At 16.8% G+C, this 25,575-nt stretch overlaps 4 protein-coding genes across 6 annotated transcripts; 1 reads left to right on the top strand and 3 right to left on the bottom strand.

Annotated features, from left to right (window-relative positions):
• Positions 1-1,323: 1,323 nt before the first annotated feature.
• Positions 1,324-1,936, bottom strand: LOC122719270 (NADH dehydrogenase [ubiquinone] 1 alpha subcomplex subunit 2). The gene is made up of 3 exons (XM_043944936.1): positions 1,854-1,936; positions 1,627-1,733; positions 1,324-1,490 (listed from the first exon to the last, which is right to left on the bottom strand). Exons 1-3 carry the CDS (start codon positions 1,934-1,936, stop codon positions 1,396-1,398), a joined length of 285 nt encoding a protein of 94 aa, XP_043800871.1. The 3' UTR covers positions 1,324-1,395.
• A 1,363-nt stretch (positions 1,937-3,299) lies between these two features.
• LOC122719239 (gastrula zinc finger protein XlCGF26.1-like) lies at positions 3,300-16,002 on the bottom strand. 3 transcript variants are annotated; one of them, XR_006347550.1, is made up of 8 exons: positions 15,949-16,002; positions 13,724-13,991; positions 13,424-13,621; positions 11,659-11,826; positions 11,391-11,583; positions 11,030-11,293; positions 7,402-7,524; positions 3,534-3,668 (listed from the first exon to the last, which is right to left on the bottom strand). XR_006347550.1 is itself a non-coding variant. In XM_043944893.1 (7 exons), exons 1-7 carry the CDS (start codon positions 15,953-15,955, stop codon positions 3,438-3,440), a joined length of 1,329 nt encoding a protein of 442 aa, XP_043800828.1. In that variant the 5' UTR covers positions 15,956-16,002; the 3' UTR covers positions 3,315-3,437. The 3 variants fall into 3 exon arrangements, 2 of the variants coding, with proteins under 2 accessions (XP_043800829.1, XP_043800828.1); XM_043944893.1 differs by lacking the exon at positions 7,402-7,524 and having other exon boundaries at positions 3,315-3,668; XM_043944894.1 differs by lacking the exons at positions 7,402-7,524; positions 11,659-11,826 and having other exon boundaries at positions 3,300-3,668.
• LOC122719261 lies at positions 15,960-17,029 on the bottom strand. The gene is made up of 3 exons (XM_043944928.1): positions 16,651-17,029; positions 16,021-16,465; positions 15,960-15,970 (listed from the first exon to the last, which is right to left on the bottom strand). The coding sequence occupies exons 1-3, from the start codon at positions 16,771-16,773 to the stop codon at positions 15,960-15,962; spliced, it is 579 nt and encodes a 192-aa protein (XP_043800863.1). The 5' UTR covers positions 16,774-17,029.
• A 2,968-nt stretch (positions 17,030-19,997) lies between these two features.
• On the top strand, positions 19,998-24,572 carry LOC122719242. Its single transcript, XM_043944898.1, is given in 6 exon segments — positions 19,998-20,042; positions 20,044-20,098; positions 21,213-21,329; positions 23,343-23,522; positions 23,601-23,766; positions 24,342-24,572. Coding segments are annotated over 6 exon segments (753 nt in total). The 5' UTR covers positions 19,998-20,012; the 3' UTR covers positions 24,547-24,572.
• The last annotated feature ends 1,003 nt before the right edge of the window (positions 24,573-25,575 follow it).

Below are 25,575 nucleotides of genomic sequence, written 5' to 3'. Positions count from 1 at the left end.
AAAAAGCTTTTCTCTGAGAATAAAAAAAATATCAGATTAATTTTGAAAAAAATTATATATTTATATGTAATATATATTTATATATAATAAAAATATATATATAATATATATATATATAATATATATTAATTAATATATATATTAAATATATATAAATATATATATAATATATATTTATATTATATTTTTAATATGTAATATTAAAAATACTACTAGCAGATTTTTTTAAGAAATGATTTTCTTATAACAAATTTATTTATAACAGATACCAATTATATTATATGTACAATATTATAATAGATAATATTGTTTTGAAAGTTATTTTGATTGGTTAAAGAATTAATATAAAAAAATTTGAAAAATTCAATCCAAGTTCCAAATCCAAATTCAATCAAAAAATCCAAGAAATAAAAAGTATTTATTTATATAACTAATAATGAATGTTACGATATATTATAAATTTGTATAAATAGATACAATATATTATTGTGATTATGAAGTATATGGATTTCTAATAAAAATAAATAATTATTTATCATAATATATAAAAATCTATATATTTATAATTTTTTATTATAAATGAAACAATATAGATCTAAATATACATGTATATATGTATTAATCTAAAAATATCAAAAGACAAATTAATCATTAATTAATCATGAAACTAATCATCTATTTTTTTTGTTTTTATGTCTTTATTTTTGAAATAGATAATATGTCCTAATTTAATTATGTTAAATTTTTTTTTTTTTAATATTTTAAAATAGTATTCAAATGATTAAAAAAATTGAAAAATTCAAGTTAACATATTAAATAATAGTAATAATGTTTTCAGAAAACATATAATAGACTAAAACTTTTTATTAATAATATTACTAAAATATATAGTTATAGTAGTATATACAGTATAGTTATAAAAATAAGAAGTTATTTTACTATATTAATAAATATTTAATAAACGAATTTATTAATCATAAATTTTGTTTGTTCAATATAATGGACATTGTTTCATATTTTTATTATTTATTTTGATAAATAATACATAGAAAATAAAATTATCTATATATAAATATGGATCTTCGTCAATTATATTTTTTTATTGCATCTCTACAGGATATTAAGGTATAAGGTATGTATATGTTATAATGAGGTATGATATATTTTATAATATTTTTAGATTATATATATTTATATATATTATATATATTTTAATAAAGTATTTATATATATAAATATTTTATTTACATATATATATATAAATATATATAATAAAATACATAATAATTTTTACAATAAATTAGATATCATCTGATCAACTTATAGATTATTTTATATCACTAATTTATTTAATATTTAAATAAATTACAATATATGTACTAAATATCAAAAATATTATTTTGATTTGCTAATTGCTATTTCTTGAATCCTCTGAAGTATTTCTTCAGATTGTAGATTTTGAAGGGAAAAAGATCGTTCTACTCCAAATTCTAAAATATAACATTTATTTATAAATAAATTAATATATTATTAATTTATTTATAAATAAATTAATAATATATTAATTTCAAATAGACATCTTAATATATAATTTATCAATATTAAAACATTTATTGTAAAATTTACCATATCGTGCATACAAAGTAGGTTCTATTAAAGAACATTCTCTAATTAAAATTGGAAATTGTGGATTGCTTCTTTTAAGAGATACATATTGTTTTTCAATAAAATCTCTAAAAATAATAATAGGTTAAAATGGAAAATATTTAATTATATTTAAAACGATATATTAATTAAAATTAATACATAAATGTATAAAAATACTAAATTTTATATAACTAATTTTTTGTTACCTGACACCTTGACTAGATTTTGACGTTTGACATAAAAGAATTCGTAGTTCTTTTAACTGAGGACCGAACTTTATTGCAGCCATCTTTAAATATAGCACTATTCTCAGATCTTAGATCATATATATATATATATATATATATATAGATAGAGTTTATATATAGGAATTTATGAATATTACGAACACAAGTTAAATTGAAGTAATAATAGGGAAAACGTGATGTCATTTGTGGATAAAAGATAATTTAAAATAATAGATACTATATAATATGTAAGATACTAAATAATATGTAAATGAAATTACATATTTGCTTATGAATAATTTTTAAATAATTAATAATAATAATTGTAAATTATTATTAATAATAATAAATGTAAACATGTATAAAAAATCATAAAAAACGACAAAAATATTGTTAAAGCGTTATAATCTACTTTATTCTTACATAAAAAAAATTTACAAAAACTACATTTTTTGCAATTAATAATTATAAATAAACATTTTTTAAAAAATATCTAAGTATTATTCTTATTATTGTTTATTATTATTTTTAATTAAAATAAATTATAAGATAAAAATTACAGATTAAATATTATCAATATTTAAAAATTAAAATTTAATTTTTTTCAAAATTACAATTTCATACAAAAAGAATATATGTTATGAGCATTATTTAAAATAGAAATAAAAAAAAAATATAATTAATAAAGATTAACATATAAAATAAAATATATATTTTAGACTTAAAAATGAATAAATTGCATTTTGTGAATATTTATACATTATTTTTAGTAAAAATAGTAAAAATTCCATCATTATCTTGTCTATATATGACACCATATAAATGATTTTTTTCAACCTAATTATCTATAAATAAATAAAATGTTAATTCGTGACATATTAATTCTTTAATGATTGTAGAGGTTAAACAAACATAAAAGTTGGAATATAAAAATATCGATTAAAATATATGTATTAAGTTATAAGCAATTTAAACAAGTTTAAATAAATTAGATGAAGCAGAAATAAAGGCAGAATAATTAGGATAGAACGATTTCTGTTTTGCTTTGTCAAACTTCAATTGCTTAAAATTTAATAAATAACCCTAAAACGATATATCAATTTTTGACCTTTAGAATTAAATCAAAATTATCTTGAATATTAACATCTTATATAATTTGCGAGATAGACTTTGTAAGATATTATTTGTACATAGCTTAAGCAACTCAAGTCATAAAAAAGAAAACTTCTTTATCATCATTCTTATTTTAATATTTCCGAAATATATTATCAATAAAATATTGATAAATATTATATATAAATATTGAAAAATATTTTTTCTTTGTGATTATTCATTAATGAAAATATACAATTTTTATAAAACAATTATTTCTTACTCTTATTTTTAAATAAATTATTTAATTATTTACATTCTTTGAAATTCTATATTTTTAAAATAAAATATAAATTATGTTAAATAATTAAAAATCAGAAAGAAATATCTATTACTTATTGATTAAACAAACTTATACATGTATTTCTTTAAATTGATTTGAGTAACATGATTATATTATGTTATATTAAATCATTCTTTATATGTAACATTAGAAATATTATAAAAGTTATATGATAAATTAGGTGGTAAGAAATTTTGCAAAGTTGCTGGCACTGTATTAAAATATGTTGCATTCCTTTCTCGAAAGACTGTATCTTGTACTGTGCTGGATACGTCAGGTTGAAAATTTTGAACAGTGCTAGATGGAATAGTTTGTACAATAAGTGGTTGACTTGCAGTATGTGAAACAGTTTGTATCACCTATATAAAAAATAAATACAATGTAAATATTAATCATCTTTATACTTATAAATTATAATCTAATTTAAATACAAAATAATAGTTAATAATAAATTTTAATCAATATAGTTAAATACTTCCATAATAATCTTATATTTTTTTCATCTGTTTATTATTTATTTTTTCGATATTTTTAATTAAATAATTTCTTAATGCTACAAAATTCTATAATGGGATTTTATATAAAACATATTTAAAATTTATTATATTATTTTTATATTTTTATCTAAAAATATGTTAATAACAAAATCTATGATATCAATTTTTATATATTATTTGCTATCAAAAGTATTGAACTATATTGAGTAGAATTACTTATTTCAGAGATAAATTTAATACTTAAAAATGATAGATTATATATTAATATTTTATTAATTTATTTTATTTTATTAAATTTATAAATTCAATTTTATTTTTTTTAAGTTATATTATTTTTTATCCTTTAATATTTCTTTTTTAATATTGATTTAAATTAGTTTTGTTAAAATTAATTTATTTAATCTTAATGCTATTTTATTAAACAGAAAAATAAATATTATATACTAATATAAAATATTTAGTCTATAAAACATCTTGCTTTTTATACAATTTAAAGCTTAATTTTCATTAAGACAAAAATAACCAGAAAAAAAATTATAAAATAGCAAGAAATTTTTTTCAAATCCTGATAGCAAATGTATTTATAAATTATATTATATCTAAAAGCTTTAAATATTAATTAAAAAAAAATAAATTTAATATTTATTTTATTTGTTTAGAATCATATATATTTATTTTTTGATTCAAAATTAAATTATTTGTTTTTTATATATATAATTTTTTTTATAGAAAAAACAATTTATAAATATTAATTTTTTTTAAAACATTCTTGTATTAATTAATTAAGAATTTCATTAAAAACTATTTTTCGTTGATATCTTTCTTTTCAAATTATATATCTCAATCAAATTACTTTGTTATATTTATAAATATAAATTATCAATATAATTTGTTTATTATTAAATTATAAATTATTATTATTATTATTATTTATTATTTATTAAATATATTTCTAAAGCAAATGCTGCTTATATTAGAAAAAATATATGTTTATTATATTATTTATTACATTATCATGATATAGCAAAATGCCTATATCTACGATTATCAAACGGTTAATCATTTTGAAAAAATTAAATAGTAAAATATTACTCTTAGATCGATTATTAATCGTATATTTAAATACCCGATTATAATACCCGATCAAAAAATAAATAGATCTAAATTTTTTATTTTATTTTGATTGCTTAAGAGATTATTAACAATATTTTATTTTATTTAATAATGATCTCAAAACAGAATATGACGCTGACAAAATGAACATAAAAAAATTGCAAAATGCTTCTTTTAAAAAATGAAAATTATTAATTTAATAATAATAGAAAAAAAATCATGTCATTATTGTATGAATGAAAAATGAATATCCAATTTATGAAATTATTAAGAAAAAAAAATTAATTCATAATTCTGTTGTTGGTATATTTTAACTCTTTGCACTCCAGGTCTGTTTCGCTCGGTCGAACCAGTAACTCCAGACTCAGACCGCGCGTTCGGTGCGTTCGGTACATTCGGTGAAATTTCTTATTTAAGCTAATTTATAATGATTTCACACACAAATTAACGCATAAAACTTTTATATTTTAATATTTTATGTATCTTTACATATAACAAAATTTATTGAATATTAAAATCTATATTGTTGTTTTGTATGATATTTTATGAAGCAATTATCAAGATGCATCTTCGGTTTGTCAGGGTAAGTAGAGCAATAATACTTTTTCTTCTAACTTTTTTATTGCATAATTATTTGTTTCGTGCACTATTTCATTAATAAATTCATCAATAAAAAATAGTTTAAAAAAATCTAATGGTTTATTTATATTCGAAGATACTTGCGGTCCTACAAATTTTTCACCGGGTACAAATTGTATTCTTCGCGATATATTTTCCGATTCTATGCATTATCCATTTGGAATTTTCTGTGTTTTCTGCGATATCTTCATTTGATTGCTTTCACTATCTATTATTCTTATTTTTCGCCTTCTTATACTTCTTATTTCATCTTTATGTTCATCATTGCTTTCTTTATCGTTAATTTCTTTATCAATAGAAAGAATAATTTTGTCATTCAATAACGAAAAATCAAATTCATCTTTATTTCAACTAATTTCATTACGGTATTTCATGCTTACAAATCTCAAAAACTTTGAAAATAATATTTCTATTGCCATGACTGTCAAACTCAGATTAATGCTGAATATTCGACTCACGATCACGGTCTAATTTGAGATAAAAAATCTAGCCATTTAACAATATATTATTCTACCTCATAAGATTATACGTAAAGAGCTTAGGAATCTATTTATGAAGCGATATTCTAAAAGAATCAAACATAAATAAATATTGTCGCCGTTCAAGTCGCCGTTCGCATCAATCCCAGTGGTCCTGGAGAGTCACCGCTGGAGTTACGGCATTAACTCAAGTGGTGACCAAGAATCAGCGTTGGAGCGCAAAGAGTTAAAATATTAAAGTTATAGTACAATATGTGATTAATAAAGTAAAAAATGCATTGAATTTATGAATATAAGATATGAATAAAAAAAATAATTAATAGTAACATGTTACATAAAAAAAATATGTTTATACAAAAACAAAAAAATAATTGTGTTGAAAGTAATACAAAACTTAGTTTAAAAAAAAAAATGGCCATTTAAAATTTTATTGATAATAAGCAATACATTTAAAATTATCTTTCGTGATCAATATAAAAATATAATCGAAATTGTATTCTTACTTTTTATAATACAATTTACTACTTTAATCCTTAATTAATATATTAAATATGTCGAAATCACACTAATATTAAATATTAGCATTATACATATAATATATTAATATTTGATTATGTTTTATTAAAATTTGTTCATAACAAATCCGAATTTAGATTTAATATAATATTAAGAATTACTGATGCAATAGCATTTATTAAAACTTATAAACGATATAAATGATATTATATTATATATTATAGATATTATAAATTATAAAATCTATCATAAAAATTTCTGTTAAAAAAATTTATAAAAAAATATAATAGTACATAACTTTAAAGGATTTTAAAGGAAATCTGCAATGATTTTTGGAAAATACAAGTTTATACGTTATACAATAAAAAAATTTGTTTTTTATAGTCATTTTTTTTAAATCGATTCCAAGATCATTGATACTTTTTTAAATGAAACTTTATATGAGATTTCCATATAACTCTAATCATGATTTTTTAAGTAAATAATGAATAAAAAATGATTTTTTAAATAAATATAAGTATTTAAAATTTAATAAATTTAATAATATAAATAAAAATCTTTTTTTCTTTCTTTCTTTTCTTCCTTCCTTTCTTTTGCACTTCTGTTTCTAATAACAAAAATTAATCTTTTCATTTTTAGGTGTATTTTTATTTTATTAGTATAGCGTCAAGACGAATTCAATAATCCAGTATGATCTTGATGTAATGATTATGATCTTGAAGTGATTTTAGATTCAGAAACACGAAGTTATAATTTTCATTAAATGTTTTTTTATATCAAATCATAAAAAACTCAACAATTACAAACGTATTACAAAAAAAGTATAAATAAAATAAAAATCAACATACCTTGTATTACGTTGTTTTTAACATTAACGTCTCCGTTTTTAGATTTCATATTTCTGAATCCAAGGTTATCTCAAGATCATAGTATACAAGGTCATTGAACTTGTCTTAACATCAGCTAGATTGCTGTGAAAAATATATGGTACTATTTAAAAAACTCAAGTTGACTTTAATATTACTTTAATATGTTATTGAAAACAAAATTTTTTGAAAACTTTTATTGAAATTTGAAAATTATGTTGAAAATACTTTTTTCACAGATTATGTTAAAAATTTATTTTATAAATTTTTTTACAAAGTGTCTGAAAAATCGTAATAACGATTATATAGGACACTCTATATACAAGATAAATATTTTGTATGAAAATTATATAATTTCAGGAGAAAAATAATTTGATATAATATAAGTAAGTTTTTTTTATAAATAAATAGATGAAAAACATTTAAAAATCAAATGTTTTCTTGAATGTAATATTTTTTAATATCTTAATTGAACTATATCATCATTTACAAAATCATTATCTACAAAAAAGCTGATTATTTGGAAAAATTATTTGTTAAAAAAACTTTTTAATTTAAGTAATTTTAAAAATATTATTTAATTTTACTATAATAATAATATAATAATAATAATATAAATTTTACTGTAATAATAATGATATTATATGCTTAAATTTGTTAAGAAAATCTTTTAATTTGAATATTATAAAATGTTAAGAACATTATATAATGCTCAACTTTGGTAAATACATATTTGACATCTACATATACAATTATTATATGCTTACACTTACTTTATTGATAGCCTGCAAAATTTTTTTTTAAAATATTTAAAGCAGCATTTACATATCAAAGAAAATCATTAATTATTTATATGCTTTCAATGTTAATAATAAATATTATGTAAATAAATATAACAAAAAATTATATTGCAAATATAAATAATATTGCAAAACATGGCTAAACAATGAACTTATGCTATAGTCAACGAAAACACCATCAGCAAAACAGCTTTTTCGAAGTATTTGATTGATAACGGACGTTTATTCGTGTAGCTATTTGTCTTTAAAAAATTTTAATAATATGATAATTGAATTTATTTTCTAATCTATAAAGATAAAATAGGATTTTATTTAAAAAATTCTGATTATTTTAAAATCTTAAAAAAAAAAAAAAATTATTTAAAAAATTTTCACCATTATATTTTTTTTCAAATTGTATAACTTTGTTATAATTTTTTATACAAATAATAATTATGCAAATAATAAAATTGACATTTACTTATTATAGTTTACCTTGTATAATGAAATATACAGAGTGTCCTATTTTAATCTTAGCATATAAATATTTTAGAAAGATATAAAAAGCACGAAGAAATATTAAAGACAAAAGCCATAATATACCAAAATACACGAATAGTACTAATATTCGACTTAGTTTGATCTTGAAAAAGCGTATAAAGGTAAATTTCAATATTTTTTTGTTAAAAACTATATTTTTTACTTTTATACTTTATACTTTTACTGGCATCAAAACATTTTCAAAACATTAACTTGTGACTTTTCTATAAAACACATTTTATTGATATTCATAAGATAATAAGAAAACAATTTAAACAATTTAAATTATTTTCAGAAATGTAATTAAGTAATATATATATTTTTTATTGCATGAGAAGATTTAAATATTTTATTCTCTCTTTTTTTTTTTTACAATTTATATTTCGCATTATGAATATTAATAAACGTCATAAATTTCATCCATTATATTACACTACATAGAAATTGATATATTTTTGTCAATGAATATATTAAAGAATGAATTATTATAATAATTTTCTTCTTTATATTGTTTTCTATATATTGTTTTCAAGTAGAACTAATTTTAATAATTGAGGTTATATTGTTAATTTTTTAATATTTGAAGCATAAATTTTATTGTTGGTCAAATTAAAATCTATTTTATATTATAGTATTTATATAGAAAATAAGAAAATCATTAAAATTAATGATTTTTTAATATATGAGATCAATTATGATATGAATTAATAAATGAATATATAATAGAATCATACTTAAATCATATTTTTTAAATATATATACTTTTTAAAGTCAGATTTTTTAATATTATTTATAGAAATATAAAACACTTGATTTAAAAGTTATTCATACTATGGCTTTTCAATATTAAGTATTTATGTATATCTTGAAAAAATTCAAGTAATATTTCGAAAATTTTTTGATGTAGTAAAATATAAATATTTAATATAAAATTTAAATATTTAATATTTAATTATCAAATATTATAAAAGAAGTTTAATAAGAAATATTATAAAAGAAGTTTTCAATGCTTATAATATTGATAAAATATAATTTAATTTTTTTCTGCTATTAAAATATAAAAAATAAAGATTTATACTGATAATTTTCATATAAACATCAGATAATAAAAAATGATACAGTAAAAAAAAAGGATAATAATACCATAAATATAATAGTTTCATGGAAAAAATTAAATTAAATATGATAAAATATTACATAATAAAAACATATTTTGATGACACTTATATAAATATTGAAGGAGAATCATATATTATAATCACAAATAAAGTCACATTCAATATTTTTAGAATTATATTAATTTTATATATCATTTAAAAGAAAATAATATTTAACAAATAAACATAATATTACATTTTGATTTTATAATATAAATATTATATTATATTATTTAAATAAAAATTTAATAAAAAATAAATTATTTAATAAATATTATTTTGAAATAAATTTTGAGAGGATTTAAAAGAAAATAATCCTTTAAAAAAATTTGACTTAATGAAATTATTATAATAAAATAATAATTGAAAATAATAAATATTTTACAATAGAAGTAAAAAAGAACTTTATGTATAATAGAAAAAAATTCATTCATTATATTTTAATATAATATCAAGATAGTAACTAAATTTTTTTAATACTGATTATTATTATTATTTTATAATAATTATTAAAATTATATTTTTAAATAAACTTGTTTTTAATATTATTATTATTTATAATATTTTTAAATAACTTGTTTTAAGTTTGCTAATTTTTTTCAAATTTTAATAATATATTTTGAATTATTTGAATATCTTAAAAATCGACTATGTAAAATATTATCATCATTTTCGAAATTCTATAAATTATTATTAATTTTGGAAAAATCAATGATTGTAATTGCATTTCTTATATGATTTATGTGATATATATTCATTTTTTTGGCAATATCAATTTTTATATAAAAAAAAAAAATTCAAAGAATTTCAAAATTTCTTAATATTTGGGTTTTAAAAATGAAAAAAATCTAGTTAATTAAAAAATAAAAATTCTAAGATATTTATGATTTATATGATATATATATAATTATATGATATATATTATGAGAAATAATTAAGATTTTCTCATGATCTTCATCTTAACTTTTAGAGATATTAAAGACATAATATTTTGAAAATAATTTGTTGCAGATTTATATAAAATTCATAATATTTTGAATTTATCTCTGAAATAAATTTTGTATGCTTTATAATGCTATATATTTTTTATATTTTCTATAAACTATAAAATTAGATTAAATTATAATTTCTTACATGTACAGTTGATGATTCCGTATTAGATATAGACAATGACTGCTCTGCATTTGATTGATCTATTTGTGATTGTTCTGGTTGTGGCTGTTCTTGTAGTTGCTGCTGTGATTGTATTTGCTGAGATTGTGACAAATGTTTTGTATGTGATGTATTAATTCCATGTCTACGTTTCATATGTTTATTATAGTTTGGCCAATTTGTGAAATGGTGTTGACATTCTAAACAACTATATGGACGTTCACCAGTATGTTGTCTTCTATGTGTCTAAACATAAATTTTTAAATAATATTATTTTATGTTTTAAAAACAAATAATTTATTCAATAAACTCATTTACTGAATTAATTATTATATTAACTTACAGTTAATATTCCTTTAAAGCGAAAACATTTACCACAAAATTCACATGTAAATGGCATTGCACCAGTATGTATTCTATGGTGCTCTCTTAATGTACCTTTTTCTCTAAAAGTTCTTCCACATACAGCACACTGATGTGGTTTTGCTCCTGTATGAACTGTTTCATGTTTTTTTAATTGCAATGGCGTTTTAAAACTGAAAATTACATTAAATATAATTAAAATTACTAAGTAAATATATAAAAAATTTTATTTTTTTTAGTAAACATACGCTTTCGAACATTGGGTACAACTATATGGTTTGTCTGCTGAATGAGTTAAAAAATGAGCTTCTAAATTTCCTTTTTGAATAAAACTTTTACCACATTGATCACATGTAAAATTTCTAACACCAGAATGGATGCGTTTATGTGTGACTAAATTTGGCTTTGTTGAAAATCTGAAAAACTTTCTTGATTATTTGCATATTTATACTTTATTTATAATAATCAAATATTATATAATATTATTAAATATTATTATTATTTTTAATAATTATATTGATTTTGAAATTGATAAAAATTCATTAAAAAATTATTAAAATAATTATTTTTTGTTATATTTTATAATTACCACAAAAATAAATAATATTAAAGGAACCATGTGTTGTAACTTAACTTTTTGAAAAAAATTTTTTGAAAAAAAATTAATTATTTAAAATTTAATTAGTAGAGTAGATTTCTAGAGTAACTTTATTTATATTTATATTTCGTTGCAATTTTTTCTTTAAAAAACAGGTAAATATATAATGTATACAATTTGTTTATATAATGATTTATAATAAAGTTACAATATTTAAAAAATATATGTATAAGATTAAACAACTTTTTTTTCAAAAATTTTTTTTGATATTTTAAGATAATTATTTTTTTTTATACAGAATTATTTTTAAATGCACTTTTATTAAAATTTATCAGACTTTATTAATATTTTAATTTTTTTTCTTTCCTTCTTAATAAGAGTATTAATTTCAAATATTTTTTTTTTTGTATTATTTAATGCAGCAATTAAATATCTTGGCTTTATATTATTGACTTTTTCATCATCATGTAAAGATGATATCCTAAAATGTATAATATATATAATATGAAAATTCTTGTTAAAAATCACATTCAATTTTTTTATAAATTTTGTATAAACATTACATAAAATTATTAAAATTTCTATTAATTATAAATTATTATATAAAATTTATTTACCTGATTTTATTATTCGATGATATAGGATAAATCATATATAAAGTAGATAAGTCATTTTCTTCAAAATCTACAAATATGCTTTTGTTTTCTTTTAAATTAAATAAAACATCATTTTAGTTGTATAAATCTGAAAGAGGATTCCTAAAGGGACAATGAAATCCGCATTTATTTTTTAAAAATAAAATACCATATTAATTTTCTGTTATTTTTAATTGCAATTATCAAATTTAATATTAATAATATTTTAGTTAAGTTGTGAAACATGGTTCTTTTAATGCTTTTTATGCCTGTAATGAATAGAATAAAATATAGAGTATCTTGAACTAAATATCTTTCTCTTTTTTTTTTGTTTTTAACAATACAAAAATAATGTAATTTAAATAATTGTAAAAGAAAAATATTGCGGAAAGAAAATTTTTTTAAAATAATTTTTTTATTATTTTTATAGAAACTGAAAAAAAGATTTGCCTAAAATGATCTTTATATAATTTTAAATATTTGAAAAATGATTTGATTAATATAATAGTTAATATGTATATTCATTCAATGATTTATGATTTTTTTATTTAATATAGCAAAACAGAGATAGAATGAGATAGTTTTATTTTTATTATTATACTATTACCTTATTCTGTCTCCATTTTGCTCTAACGCAAACTTATAACTTAATAAAACTAATATTTTTATATATACAATTTTTGCATTTGTTTTGATCTTTAGATTTGATTCTNATATATAAATATAAATAAATAATATATTATTTTAATAAATAAATTAAGTTCAATTATTGAATTATACCTTTTATCACACTGATCACAAGGAAATCTATTTTTCATAGTATCTGGTAAATGACATCTACTATGAATATATAAAGCACTTTGTTGCCTAAATGCTTTTCCACAAGTTTGACATATATGAGGCCTCTCCTCACTGTGAATTGCCTTGTGAGAATCTAATACTTTCTTATGTACAAATGATTTTCCACAATCTTCACAACTTTGTAACATTTATAATATGCATTAAACAGTTTTATTAAAGTTATTATATAAATAATATTTTATATGTATATAAATATATATATTAATAAATATTTTTTACCTGAATTTTGTTTTGTTTTTATGTCGTTTGACATGAGTAAGAAAACCATAATATTTGTCATAAACTTTACAACATAATACACACATATATTTTGCTTGTTGATTGTGAATAGTTTCATGATGTTCTTTCAATTTTTCTAAACTGGGTAATTTATCATTACAATCAGTGCAAAGCCATGGATACCTATTTAAAGATTCTTCTCTTTTGCGTCCAAATTTTAAAATTTCTACAGCATGTGCTTCTATGATTTCTAAATCTGTATCTGTGCCTATATTGAAAAATTATATTTTAATAAATGTAATTTTTAAATAACTAATGTAATTTTATTAAAACTTTATATAAATATATAAGATATCTTGTAATTTATAGTATAAAAGAAGTTAAAAAAATTCTATAATTCAAAATATAAAATAAAAAAACAAAGATAATAAAATAATATTATTATTACAAAATACTATTTTTAACTGAATGCATTTAAAAATTAATCAAGTATATTTATAATTGATTGCTAAGTGAAGATATAATTCTTGAAAAAAAAAAGTCTTAAACAATAATGTTATTTTATATATTTTACTTATTTTACTATATTTTACTGTATTTTATGTAAAATATTTTTATAATTTCATTTATATTCATTTATATTCAAATGGGAATCAGCCAAATTTATTTATTTATAATACTTTATATTTTATGTATAAATATTTCATTTTCTCGAAAAAAATTTCAACGCAATTTTCATCTTATTTTATGTCATAAAATCTCTTTAATATAAAACATTTGTATTGTATAAATTATGGTACATTGAAATTAAATATCATTTAGAATCATAAGATATTAAAAAAAAAAAAAAAACTAAAAACTTGTATGATATATAGAATTAATTAAAAGTAATTATTGCTAAGTAGTGAGAAGAAATAAAAGTAAGAAATAAAAAAAAAAAATAAATAAATATAAATAAAGAAACTCAGAGAGAAATGATCAAATAAAATGAAAAACTATTTATATAAAATTTACTATAAGTTTATTTATTTATAATAAATTAAAAGAAATATTTTTTAAAGATCATAACATATCTAATGTTACTGTAAAAAAAGATAGATGTATATAAAAATTTTTTCAAATATTTTATAATATAAGTTTATAATATAAGTTTCTAGTTTTTAATTTGCAATTCTATTATATATTACTATTACTTAATAATTGGAAATTATATGGTCACTTCTTGTGTTACATTTATATATTATATTTTATTTTTTGTTTGGAGATTATTTTGTACTAATAAATTATATAGTAATGATTAAGCAAATCATCCTTAATTACAAATTTTAGATTTTCTTGTTTAAAAAATGAATAATTACTATATTACTATATAAAAATGAATAATTACTATATTTTTAATTTCTTTAATCATTTCTTTAAGAGTTTCTGAAATAAATTTCTTCAACTTTGTTTTCATCCATTTTACATGAATTTTAGTACATAAAAATAACAATAACAATTAAATATTTTTTCAAGAATTACATTATATATAATTTTGATTATTTATATTTTAGAATTGCTCTATGAAAGTTTCAAATGTTATATATATATATATGTTATATAATGACAATAAAAAATTTTGACATTATTACAATTATTATAATATTTATGTATTAATTAATTAAGAATATTTTGTAATATTTTTTTAAGTATTTTTATGATTACTAAAAATTGAATATTATTGAAAAATATAAAATATAGAACAAATATAAAATAAAATATATATATAAATATTTTTTATATTGTATATATATACATATAGTTATATATATATACATATATATACATATAGTTATATATATATATACATATAAAATACCGTTAAATTTTAATCAAAAAATTGAAAAAAATATTATATAATAATCTATCTAAATTTAGAGAGTTTTTAGAAATTGAATCTATTTTTACAAAATTTTGAAAAACAAATGAAAATTTGAAGATGATTTATATTTTAAAATATTTTAGAAAGTTAAATGATTTTTATATATTAAAATCATTAGACATATTACATATAATATATATATTATATATATAAAATATTATATATATATAATATATATATTATATATATAAAATATTACATATAATAATATTAATATATATATTTTTTATTATATTATATATATATATATATATAAATAATAAATATATATAATAAATATAGATATAAATATATATATATTTACCTGTCATATAATTATCTGGAATTTTAATATTACTTTTTATATCTATATTCTTATTTTCTTTTTTTAAATCAGTATTCATATATACATCAGAATCTTCCATTTTTTGATTTTTTCGTTTTAATTTTTTTCTAGTTTGTTTAACTGAAGTCTTTTTTAATTGAATTTTACATTTTTTTTGTTTTATAATATCTTGAGGTTCTTCAGTTTCATGTTTTTGATTATCACTTTTATTTTCTTCGATAAAATAATTATGTGAAACATTAGATGTGTCATGAATATAATTTGATAAATGACATTCAACAATTCCTTCATTAACTTCTTCCTTTGGAAATGTAATTGTTTTATCAATATAGTTTATATTTGATTCTAAGGGTTGTGGTTCAACTTTAGGATCAAGAAGTAATTGTCTTAAAGATACTTGTGCTTGATTAGTTTTTTCAAAAAATTCATTACATTGATTCAATAAAATACAACAATCTATACAAACTGTAAGTGGTAATCCATCATTTGTTAGTACCTGCAAGTAATATTTTATTTTAAATATTAATATATATTGTATTTAAATATACATACAAATAATTATTTTAATAATTATAAAATATAGAAAAAAAAAGACATATTTTATTAATATAAGTATATAAATAAAAAAACTCGTTAAATTTATTATATTGAAAAGAAGAAAAAAAGAGAAATTATTTTTACCTGAATTTGTAAACATTTAGCAATTTTTGCTTCTATGGCTAATTTTTGTCCTTCTGCTTCATAAATTCCAATAAAATTCTCTTTGGTTTCGGCACAGAGCCGGCAAAGTTCCGACTCTGTCATGATTCACAAATAAAATCCGAAAACAAGTTTTGCAACAAAATACATTGTCAAAAAGCGATAAATGAAATTACATTATCTTACATTTATATTATAATATTTAATAAATTGAAAATATTGAATGCTCAGAAGAATAGTGGACATATTGTTTCTTTCCACAAGATAAACAATTTTTTAATATACATATAAGGTTTATAAATATTTGTTTATATTTATTACATTTATGAATAATAATAACAAATTTTTAAGAAATAATTGAATTAAATAATAAATAATTCATTACATTATATTCGAATGAAAGTACACAATCATTTCATTACATTTCTTGAAAAAAGTATATATATTTGTATATATATAAGCATGTTTGTAGTATTACTAGGGATTTTGAGATTATACTATGCGTAAAATTTAAATTACTAGATTCTGATACATATCTTGTTTTATAAATTTCAAAATTCACAGCATTTTTAAATTAAATTAACAATTAAAATATAATATATTTTATATTATATAATAAATGCATACATTGAAAGTTATATAAAAAGAATTTAAAAAATTTTTTTTTATTAAAAAAAATGTTAAAAAGATAACATTTTTTAATTTCAATATTTAATGATACTATTAATTACTATTAATAATTATTAGTTAATAATTATTACTATTAAATAATAACTAATTTTACTAATTATTAAATAATCATTATTAATGGTTATTTATGAAAAATTTAAATATATATATAAAAAAATACAGAATATAAATACATGATATACAAAAAAATAAAAAAAATTGAAAAATATAGTACACATTATGATATATAAGGAAGAAAAGAATTTATATTTTAAATTCCATTTTTGTATATATTCAACATCTAATTATTATTAATTATATTAATTGTATAAATAATTATCATGAATTATATGATATAAATAGATAAATTACTTCTTGAAAAAGAATTTTATTATAGTAATATTAAAATTAATATTTACAATTTCATCCAAACTATCAATTGTATTTAAAACTTCATACATACTAGTATATATTATATAAAATATCTTGTAATTGATGGTACATTTTGAAAAAGATATAATATAAAAAAAAATAACAAAACGAAATTTTTTCATATTCCAATTTTTTTATTTTTAAGAAAATTGACTTTAAATATAATAAAAATTATATATAAACATAATTTATATTTTTATATATTAAAATTTAATTATAATATTTACATAATAATAATAATAATTATAAATAATTATTATTATTATTATGTAAATATTATAAATATAAATATAATCTTTATTGCGATGTATATATGTATACTTTTATTGAAATTGTATTATTAAATTAATATTTTATTTCACTTTTTTATTTTTTAAATATAAAAAAAATCATTTATAAAAATATATTAATAATAAATATCGAAAAATATTTATATATAGTTGATATTTACATATAGAATACATATATATTATATATATTTACTTGTTTTAAAAACTTCTAAATGTTAACTAAAAACTTCTTTATGTTATGTATAATAAAACGTTACTTTTAACATTATTTATAAAAAAAATATTTATATATAAATAAATATAATTTATATTTAAAAAAATTTATAATTTCCTTGAATTATATTTTGTAATTAAAAAAATATTTTATAATTTGTAAAAATTTAAATCACTATATATCAATCTTTAATTTGTAAATATTTAAATGTTAATAATATAGCAATAATATAAGATAATTCATATTACATAAAATTATATGTAGTCAATTAAAAAATCAAACAATTAATGTCTATTTTTTACAATAACATTTATAATATACTTCTAATATATATTTATTTAATATATATTATAATATATATATTTAATATATTTAATATATATTTATAATATATAAATAAAAAATATAGATTAAAAAATAAAATATTGTTTTTATTTTAAAATATTTTCTGTTTTTTTTATTTACAGATCATTAATAAAAAATAGTTATTCTTTTATCGTTGATTTAATATAATATATTGTAATTATAAAAAAATCAATCTCATAGCAATTATGTTTTATTATTTAATAGTATCTATTTATTTTTTTTTTTGTAAAATAATCAAAGATACAATAAAAGAGAAAATTGTTTAAAGTTCAATAATTAATTATTATTTTCAATAAAAATTATTTCAAAGAGAATTTTTATTTTTTGTTATAATTTTTATAAAATTGTAAAAATAATAGTAATAATAATTTTTCTTTTTAAAAAGACATTTTTAATAATATATTTCATTATTTAACGATTATCAATGTGAAATTTATTAAATATGTGTATTTAATATATATTTAAAAAAATTATTAAATTTATTTCTTTTTATTTATTGTATATACAATCAAAATCGATTCATCCAATCGATATGTTTTTTAGGTTTTCAGGTCACCTCCTTACATTACCTTTTAAAATTATTTTCTAACGGTACCTATAATGTTCTTCATTATTAAGATAGAAATATTTTAAAAATATTAGTATATAAAAAATAAGTAAAGAATTCTCTTAATTGTAATAAATATAATTTAGATAAATATTTTGAAACTTAAGTATATATAGATAACTTAGAACATTTGCACAATACATTTTCTATCTAGTTTATTATAATTCAAAAAAAAATATTGCTAATTTTCTGACAGAAAATATAAAAAAAGTTATATAATAAAGAATCTTTTTTCAAATTTTTTCTACTAAATTATTTTCATAATAAAAAATAAAAAAATTAATTATTTATTTTATTTACAATCAATTTAATTAATATTGTAATTGTATTAATATATTTGTAATACTTACAGAAAAAAAGATATATATATTTCATTATATATCTTTTAATAACACCCGCAAAAATATAAAGGCATAAAGGTAGTGAACAGTATGTATATTTGTATAAACAGAAAGGAAGATTTCTATATTATTTGAAATTAATTAATTTGTTTTGTATAAATATCTTATAATAATAATGAAAGTATATATTATTATTGTGTTAATAAATTATCAAATTCTATCATCAATATCATGTATTAAAATTGTTACATACTGTTACATTTTGTAGAAATTAACTATTATAATATTTATATCTTTATTAAAATAATATTTTAAAAATTTTTTTTTCAGATGATATACAAAAATATCAATATACGAGTATAGTATACAAAATTGTTTAAATACTTCTCGAAAATATTTCGTATAATCGTAAAAGTATTGACATCATGTCCCCATTGCATGTACTTATATATATGTATATATAGGGGTGCTACTTGTGGGAGCAACGCAGTTCTGCGGAGAACGTCTTTAGGTAAGCATCGTTGATTCAATACAACGAAAAAGATTTTTTTTGATTTTATATTAATCAAAGAAATCCTTAAAAGAAACTTAAATTTTATTAATATTTATTAATTAAGTTTTCTTAAGAAATACAATTTAGACAGTAGATATTTTATAATTCTTTATTTTAATTATATGATTCATTATATCAACAATAAATATTTAAATAAATATTACGCATGAAAATTTAATTAATTATTATGAAAGTATTTATGAATATTTACAAATTCAATTATAAATTTCATAGTCAAAATAATTGGAATAGTATTATACATAATTTTTTAAATATTATATATCATATAATTAGCTGAAATATATTATAATAAAAAAAAAAATAAAATTATTGTTTTAATTTTATTTAAAGATTAATTTAATTTTAATTTATTTTAATTTTGTTTTACAAAATTTATAATAATAAAAATTTTTATTTTTATATATATGTTTATCTTCGCATATAATTTTTTATCTTTATGTTCATTATCACAAAAAATATTAAAATATAAAAAGTAAAAAAAAAAGAAAATTTTCCGTTTAAATTATTTTAGAAAATACCATTTACTCGATATGTATAATTGTAATATACGGAATATATAGTATGAAATTATTATAACGTTTTGTTATAGTTATTTTAATCATATATTTTTATATTTTTACTGTTAATAAATAATAATTGTAATAATTAAATGTATGTAATAATTTCAAAAATACTTTAGGAAAAAGAATTGTTAGCGCTTAAACTTGTTATATTATCAAAGAATTGATATATATTGATATATATATATATATATATTATACATTTTTTTATAAAATATAATATATTTTATTTCGAATAAATTTTCTTTTAATACTTACTTATTGGCCTATTATATATTGATTCATTGACAGATATAATATTAAAATTATCACTATAAACAATTATTAAATTTTAGAATTAGAAAAAATATTAGAAAATTTTTTTTTTCATTATTGCAAAGTAACTATAATATACAAATAAAGATGAATTTTATTTCTGAAGTATTATATCTATATTTATATTTATATATATATTTATTTATATAATTAATATTTATATTTTTATATTCTAGCTGGAAAAATGATACGATTTATTATTGTATTTGGTACATTAATTGTTTTATCAACGGCTCAGTTTCAACCTACTAGAAGAATTTTAGAAGCACCAATTCCTGCGCTTTGTGCACAAAGTAAGTAGTAAATTATAATTTCATACAAAATAACTTTGATTATATTTATGTTTGCTGCAATAACGAGAGTTTTGTAGCTTTTTAATAATAATTTTTAATAATAATTTGTAGTTTTTTAATAATAAGGTTTTTTTATAAATTTGAATTGCGATAAATAAAAATAGTCTTAATAGAATAATATAATAGAATAATATCTCATAATATTTTTACAACAATATATATAATAATATATAATATTATAATATATTTTTATTATAATTAATAATATTATTAAATCAAAAAAAAAAACGCGAGGAAGTTCTTCATGTTTATGCTTTTGAAATAAAATTGAAACGAAACAATCAACATTTTGTTATATTTCAATATTGAAATTGATATGCACGAATATTTTTAATTTTATTATAAAATTTACTATAATTTTTTAAATACTCATTCTTTTCTTTAAATTAGTTTTTTTTTAATTTGCAATTAAAATTTATATAATTTTACAAATTTATTATATTTTATTTTTTACTTTTATTCATTGAATATTTAATATTGAATATATTATATTTGTTAATTAATAACTTAAAAAAAAAGACAAATATAATCAAATTATAAGTATAATAAATATATTTAAATATAGGTATATAAGTACTACTTATATTTATTATATACTGATTTTTTTATATAAAAAATTCTTCTTAAAATTTATCAAAACTTTATTATATTTATATCTTTGCTAATATTATGTATTTAAAAAATAATAAAAAAAATATATTATAAATATGTGTATTTATTTATTATAAAACATCATTATTATTTAATTAATAATTATAATATATTTATATATATTATACAAATATTTTATAAATATTATAATATAGTATAAGTTTATATAAAATATAAATAACAGATTAATGATAAAAAATATATTTCAAAATGTATAAATTTATTATTGTAATATATATAAAAAAAAACTTTTCTTCAATTTATTTATGAAATACAAAAAATATAAATTTTTATTAAAAAAATTTAAATATGTTTGAGTATCTTAACTTATTGTTTACTACTAACTTTCATTTTTCTGATTATTAAATTTTCTATGGAATGCGTTCTCATTATATTATGTACCATTAAACTTTCTTTTTGTCATTCGAGAAAGTGGCTTGTATAATTAACATACCAATTTAACATTTAAGTCGTGACTGTAATATTTAAAATCGTGAGTGTCATTGATGAAACTTTCTCTTGTGTTCTTCGTAGATAGAAATTGAATTTATGAATTTCAAAATATTTATATTTTTATGATTATACTTCATTATTAGAAATTTATTATTTAAAACTTATATAAATTTATTTTAGTTATAAAAATCTGAATATTGAATATGAATATTAAATAATATATACATATTTATTTAACTTTCTATAATTTGAAATATGTATTTGAACAATAATTTATCAAAATATATGTAGAAGAGAATTTACTCAATGATACTAAAATAAATAACTAGAATAGATTTGTCAATTTTTTTTATAAAAATATATTTAATATATTTAATAAATTATTTTATTATTAAAAGATAATTTAACATAATTTTACATATTTTTTTATATACATCTTAAAATGTGTAATATCTAAAAGGTTGATTTTACTTTTTTTCTGTCTTGTTTTGTTTTACGCGATTGTTTGTAACTTAATAAATTAATTTTAATTTATAATATATGTTATACGTATATTAAATTATAACGAAATTGCTTATGAATTTTTATAAAAAAAATTTACTTTATTTGAATTAAAAGATCATTTCTATTAAAATGAAAATTATTCAAGAAAAAAATTAATCACAAATATGAATATTTATTTAATTTTTATAAAAAACTATAAACTATTTTAATTATTTAAAAATGTCAAGATAGTGTTTCAAATAAAATAGATTTTAATATTGAATGAAATTTTTATCGAGATAATACAAATTTATTTATTAATAATTTTATATTATTTAAAATAAAAAATTAAATATGTTATTTTAGGGATTATTCATGAACGTTTTAATGGTAAGGGTTATTATTATTCATGGGCTGATCCAAGAACAAATGGACAAGAACTTGATTGGTTAGCAGGCAGAAATTTCTGTAGACAAAGATGTATGGACCTTGTTTCCTTGGAAACTTCTGCAGAGAATGAATTTATTAAAAGTCGCATTGTTCAAAGTATTGAAATATTATATATATATATATTGTAAAATCATAGCATTTAAACATGGATTAGAAAAAAATGATAATTTTTAGATAATGTAAAATATATTTGGACATCTGGACGACTTTGTGATTTCAAAGGATGTGATAGGCCTGATCTTCAACCTCTTCATATTAATGGTTGGTTCTGGACTGCAGAATTACAAAAACTTGCCCCTACTACTGATCGCTCTCAAAATGATTGGTCTGAGAGTGGAGGGTAAGTATTCTTCTTTGTAAATTTTTAAAAATTATTATGAATATTAAAAATTAAAAATATTAATTTTTTATTTTTTCAATATTTAAAATTTAATAAGTTATAAGTATTTTTACTATATATAGTATTGCATTTATAATTTTCAAATATTTTTTTAATTTTTTAAAATTCATAATAAAATTAATGATAAATAATTTCTTATATAAAAATAAATAAAAATAATAAAAGAACGATTTTTAAAAATCTATTGTATTGTTTATATTATATTATTACTAATATAATATTACTAATATATCAACGTTAATGTGAATAATATTGATATAGAATAATACAATAAAATTTTTTTTCTCATAATTTTTTATAATTGTTTTTATTAAATAGTAAATTTTAAAAAATTTTGGCACAATTTATTTTAATTTATTTTTATATCAAAAGTGATTTATTTTTTCATTATATTATAATTAATCAATGTCTTATTTTATACGAAATATATTTAAAAAATGTATTATTTAAAAAAAATAAAAAAAATAAATTATTTTATATGATATTAATAATTAACAAATGACAATATATTGTAGAATTGGAAAACCGCAACCTGATAATCGTGAAGCTATACAACAAGGAGGTGCACCAGAAAATTGTTTAGCAGTATTAAATCAATTTTATAATGATGGAGTAAATTGGCATGATGTTGCTTGTCATCATAAAAAACCATGGGTGTGTGAAGATAATGATTCTTTATTAAGATATGTTCATTTTGCTAATCCTAATAATCGTAATTAAAGTAAATAAAATATAGTTTATATTATATTCATTGTTATTATACCTGTATACTTATAATTATTTAGTATTTTATATAAATTCATATCTAATGCTATTGTAAAATTATATATGATATCTGGTGAACTCTTTTCTCATTGATTTTAATATTGATTTTGAAATATATTATAGGATATTATATATTATACATAAAAAACGTCATTCTGATATAAAAACTTTGGTTTTCAAATTAGTAATAAAAAAACTATTGATATTACATCGAACTTTTGGATTTGCGGAATACAAAAATAAAATATAAAACAATTACAATAATTAAAATTGCAATTAATCTTATTTTTAGTATACTATATTAAATTCTTCTTCATACATATGTCACGAAGAGAATTTTAAAAAACTTCTCGTTAAAATCTATTTATATATATATATAAAAGTAAATTTTCAATATACTCTAATGTACTTTTATAAATAATCGATTAATTGTTATAACGAATTATATACATAGTTTATCACACTATGAATCGTACGTATAGATAAAATTTAATGTGTAGAATCGAAAGTTATTTGCGAATAATTTAAAAACTAAAACCAATTATCAATTTTGTGTAAAGAAAAAAAATTTAATCAAAATGATATTCTTAATAATGATATTTACAAAGATATTTCAAAATCAATAAAATCAATGAAGAGAAAACTTAGTAAATTGATTCTATACATATTTAATTCTTCCAAAATTTAATTTTACTAGTTTATATTATTTCATTGTAAATTATACATACACACATATCATACATAATATAAGTAATTTTAAATATAAAGTACGATACATTAGTAATAAATTGGTAGTTGAGATGAAATAGATCAGAAGAATATTCATTTTTATGAATGTATTGCCGAAATCAATCAGATTCTTTTCAACTGCCAATTTGTCAATCAATAATGTAATATAATAAATGTAACTTAAGTATTCGAATGCTTATATTTGCAATTTTTAATGAATGAAATATATATGCTAAAAAAAACTTGTTTAAGACA

This window comes from Apis laboriosa, unplaced genomic scaffold (assembly GCF_014066325.1).
Source record: "Apis laboriosa isolate Shangri-la unplaced genomic scaffold, ASM1406632v1 scaffold71_cov137, whole genome shotgun sequence".
NCBI lineage: Eukaryota > Metazoa > Arthropoda > Insecta > Hymenoptera > Apidae > Apis > Apis laboriosa.
Note: the sequence above shows the minus strand (reverse complement) of the source record. Positions and strands in the feature narration are given on the sequence as shown.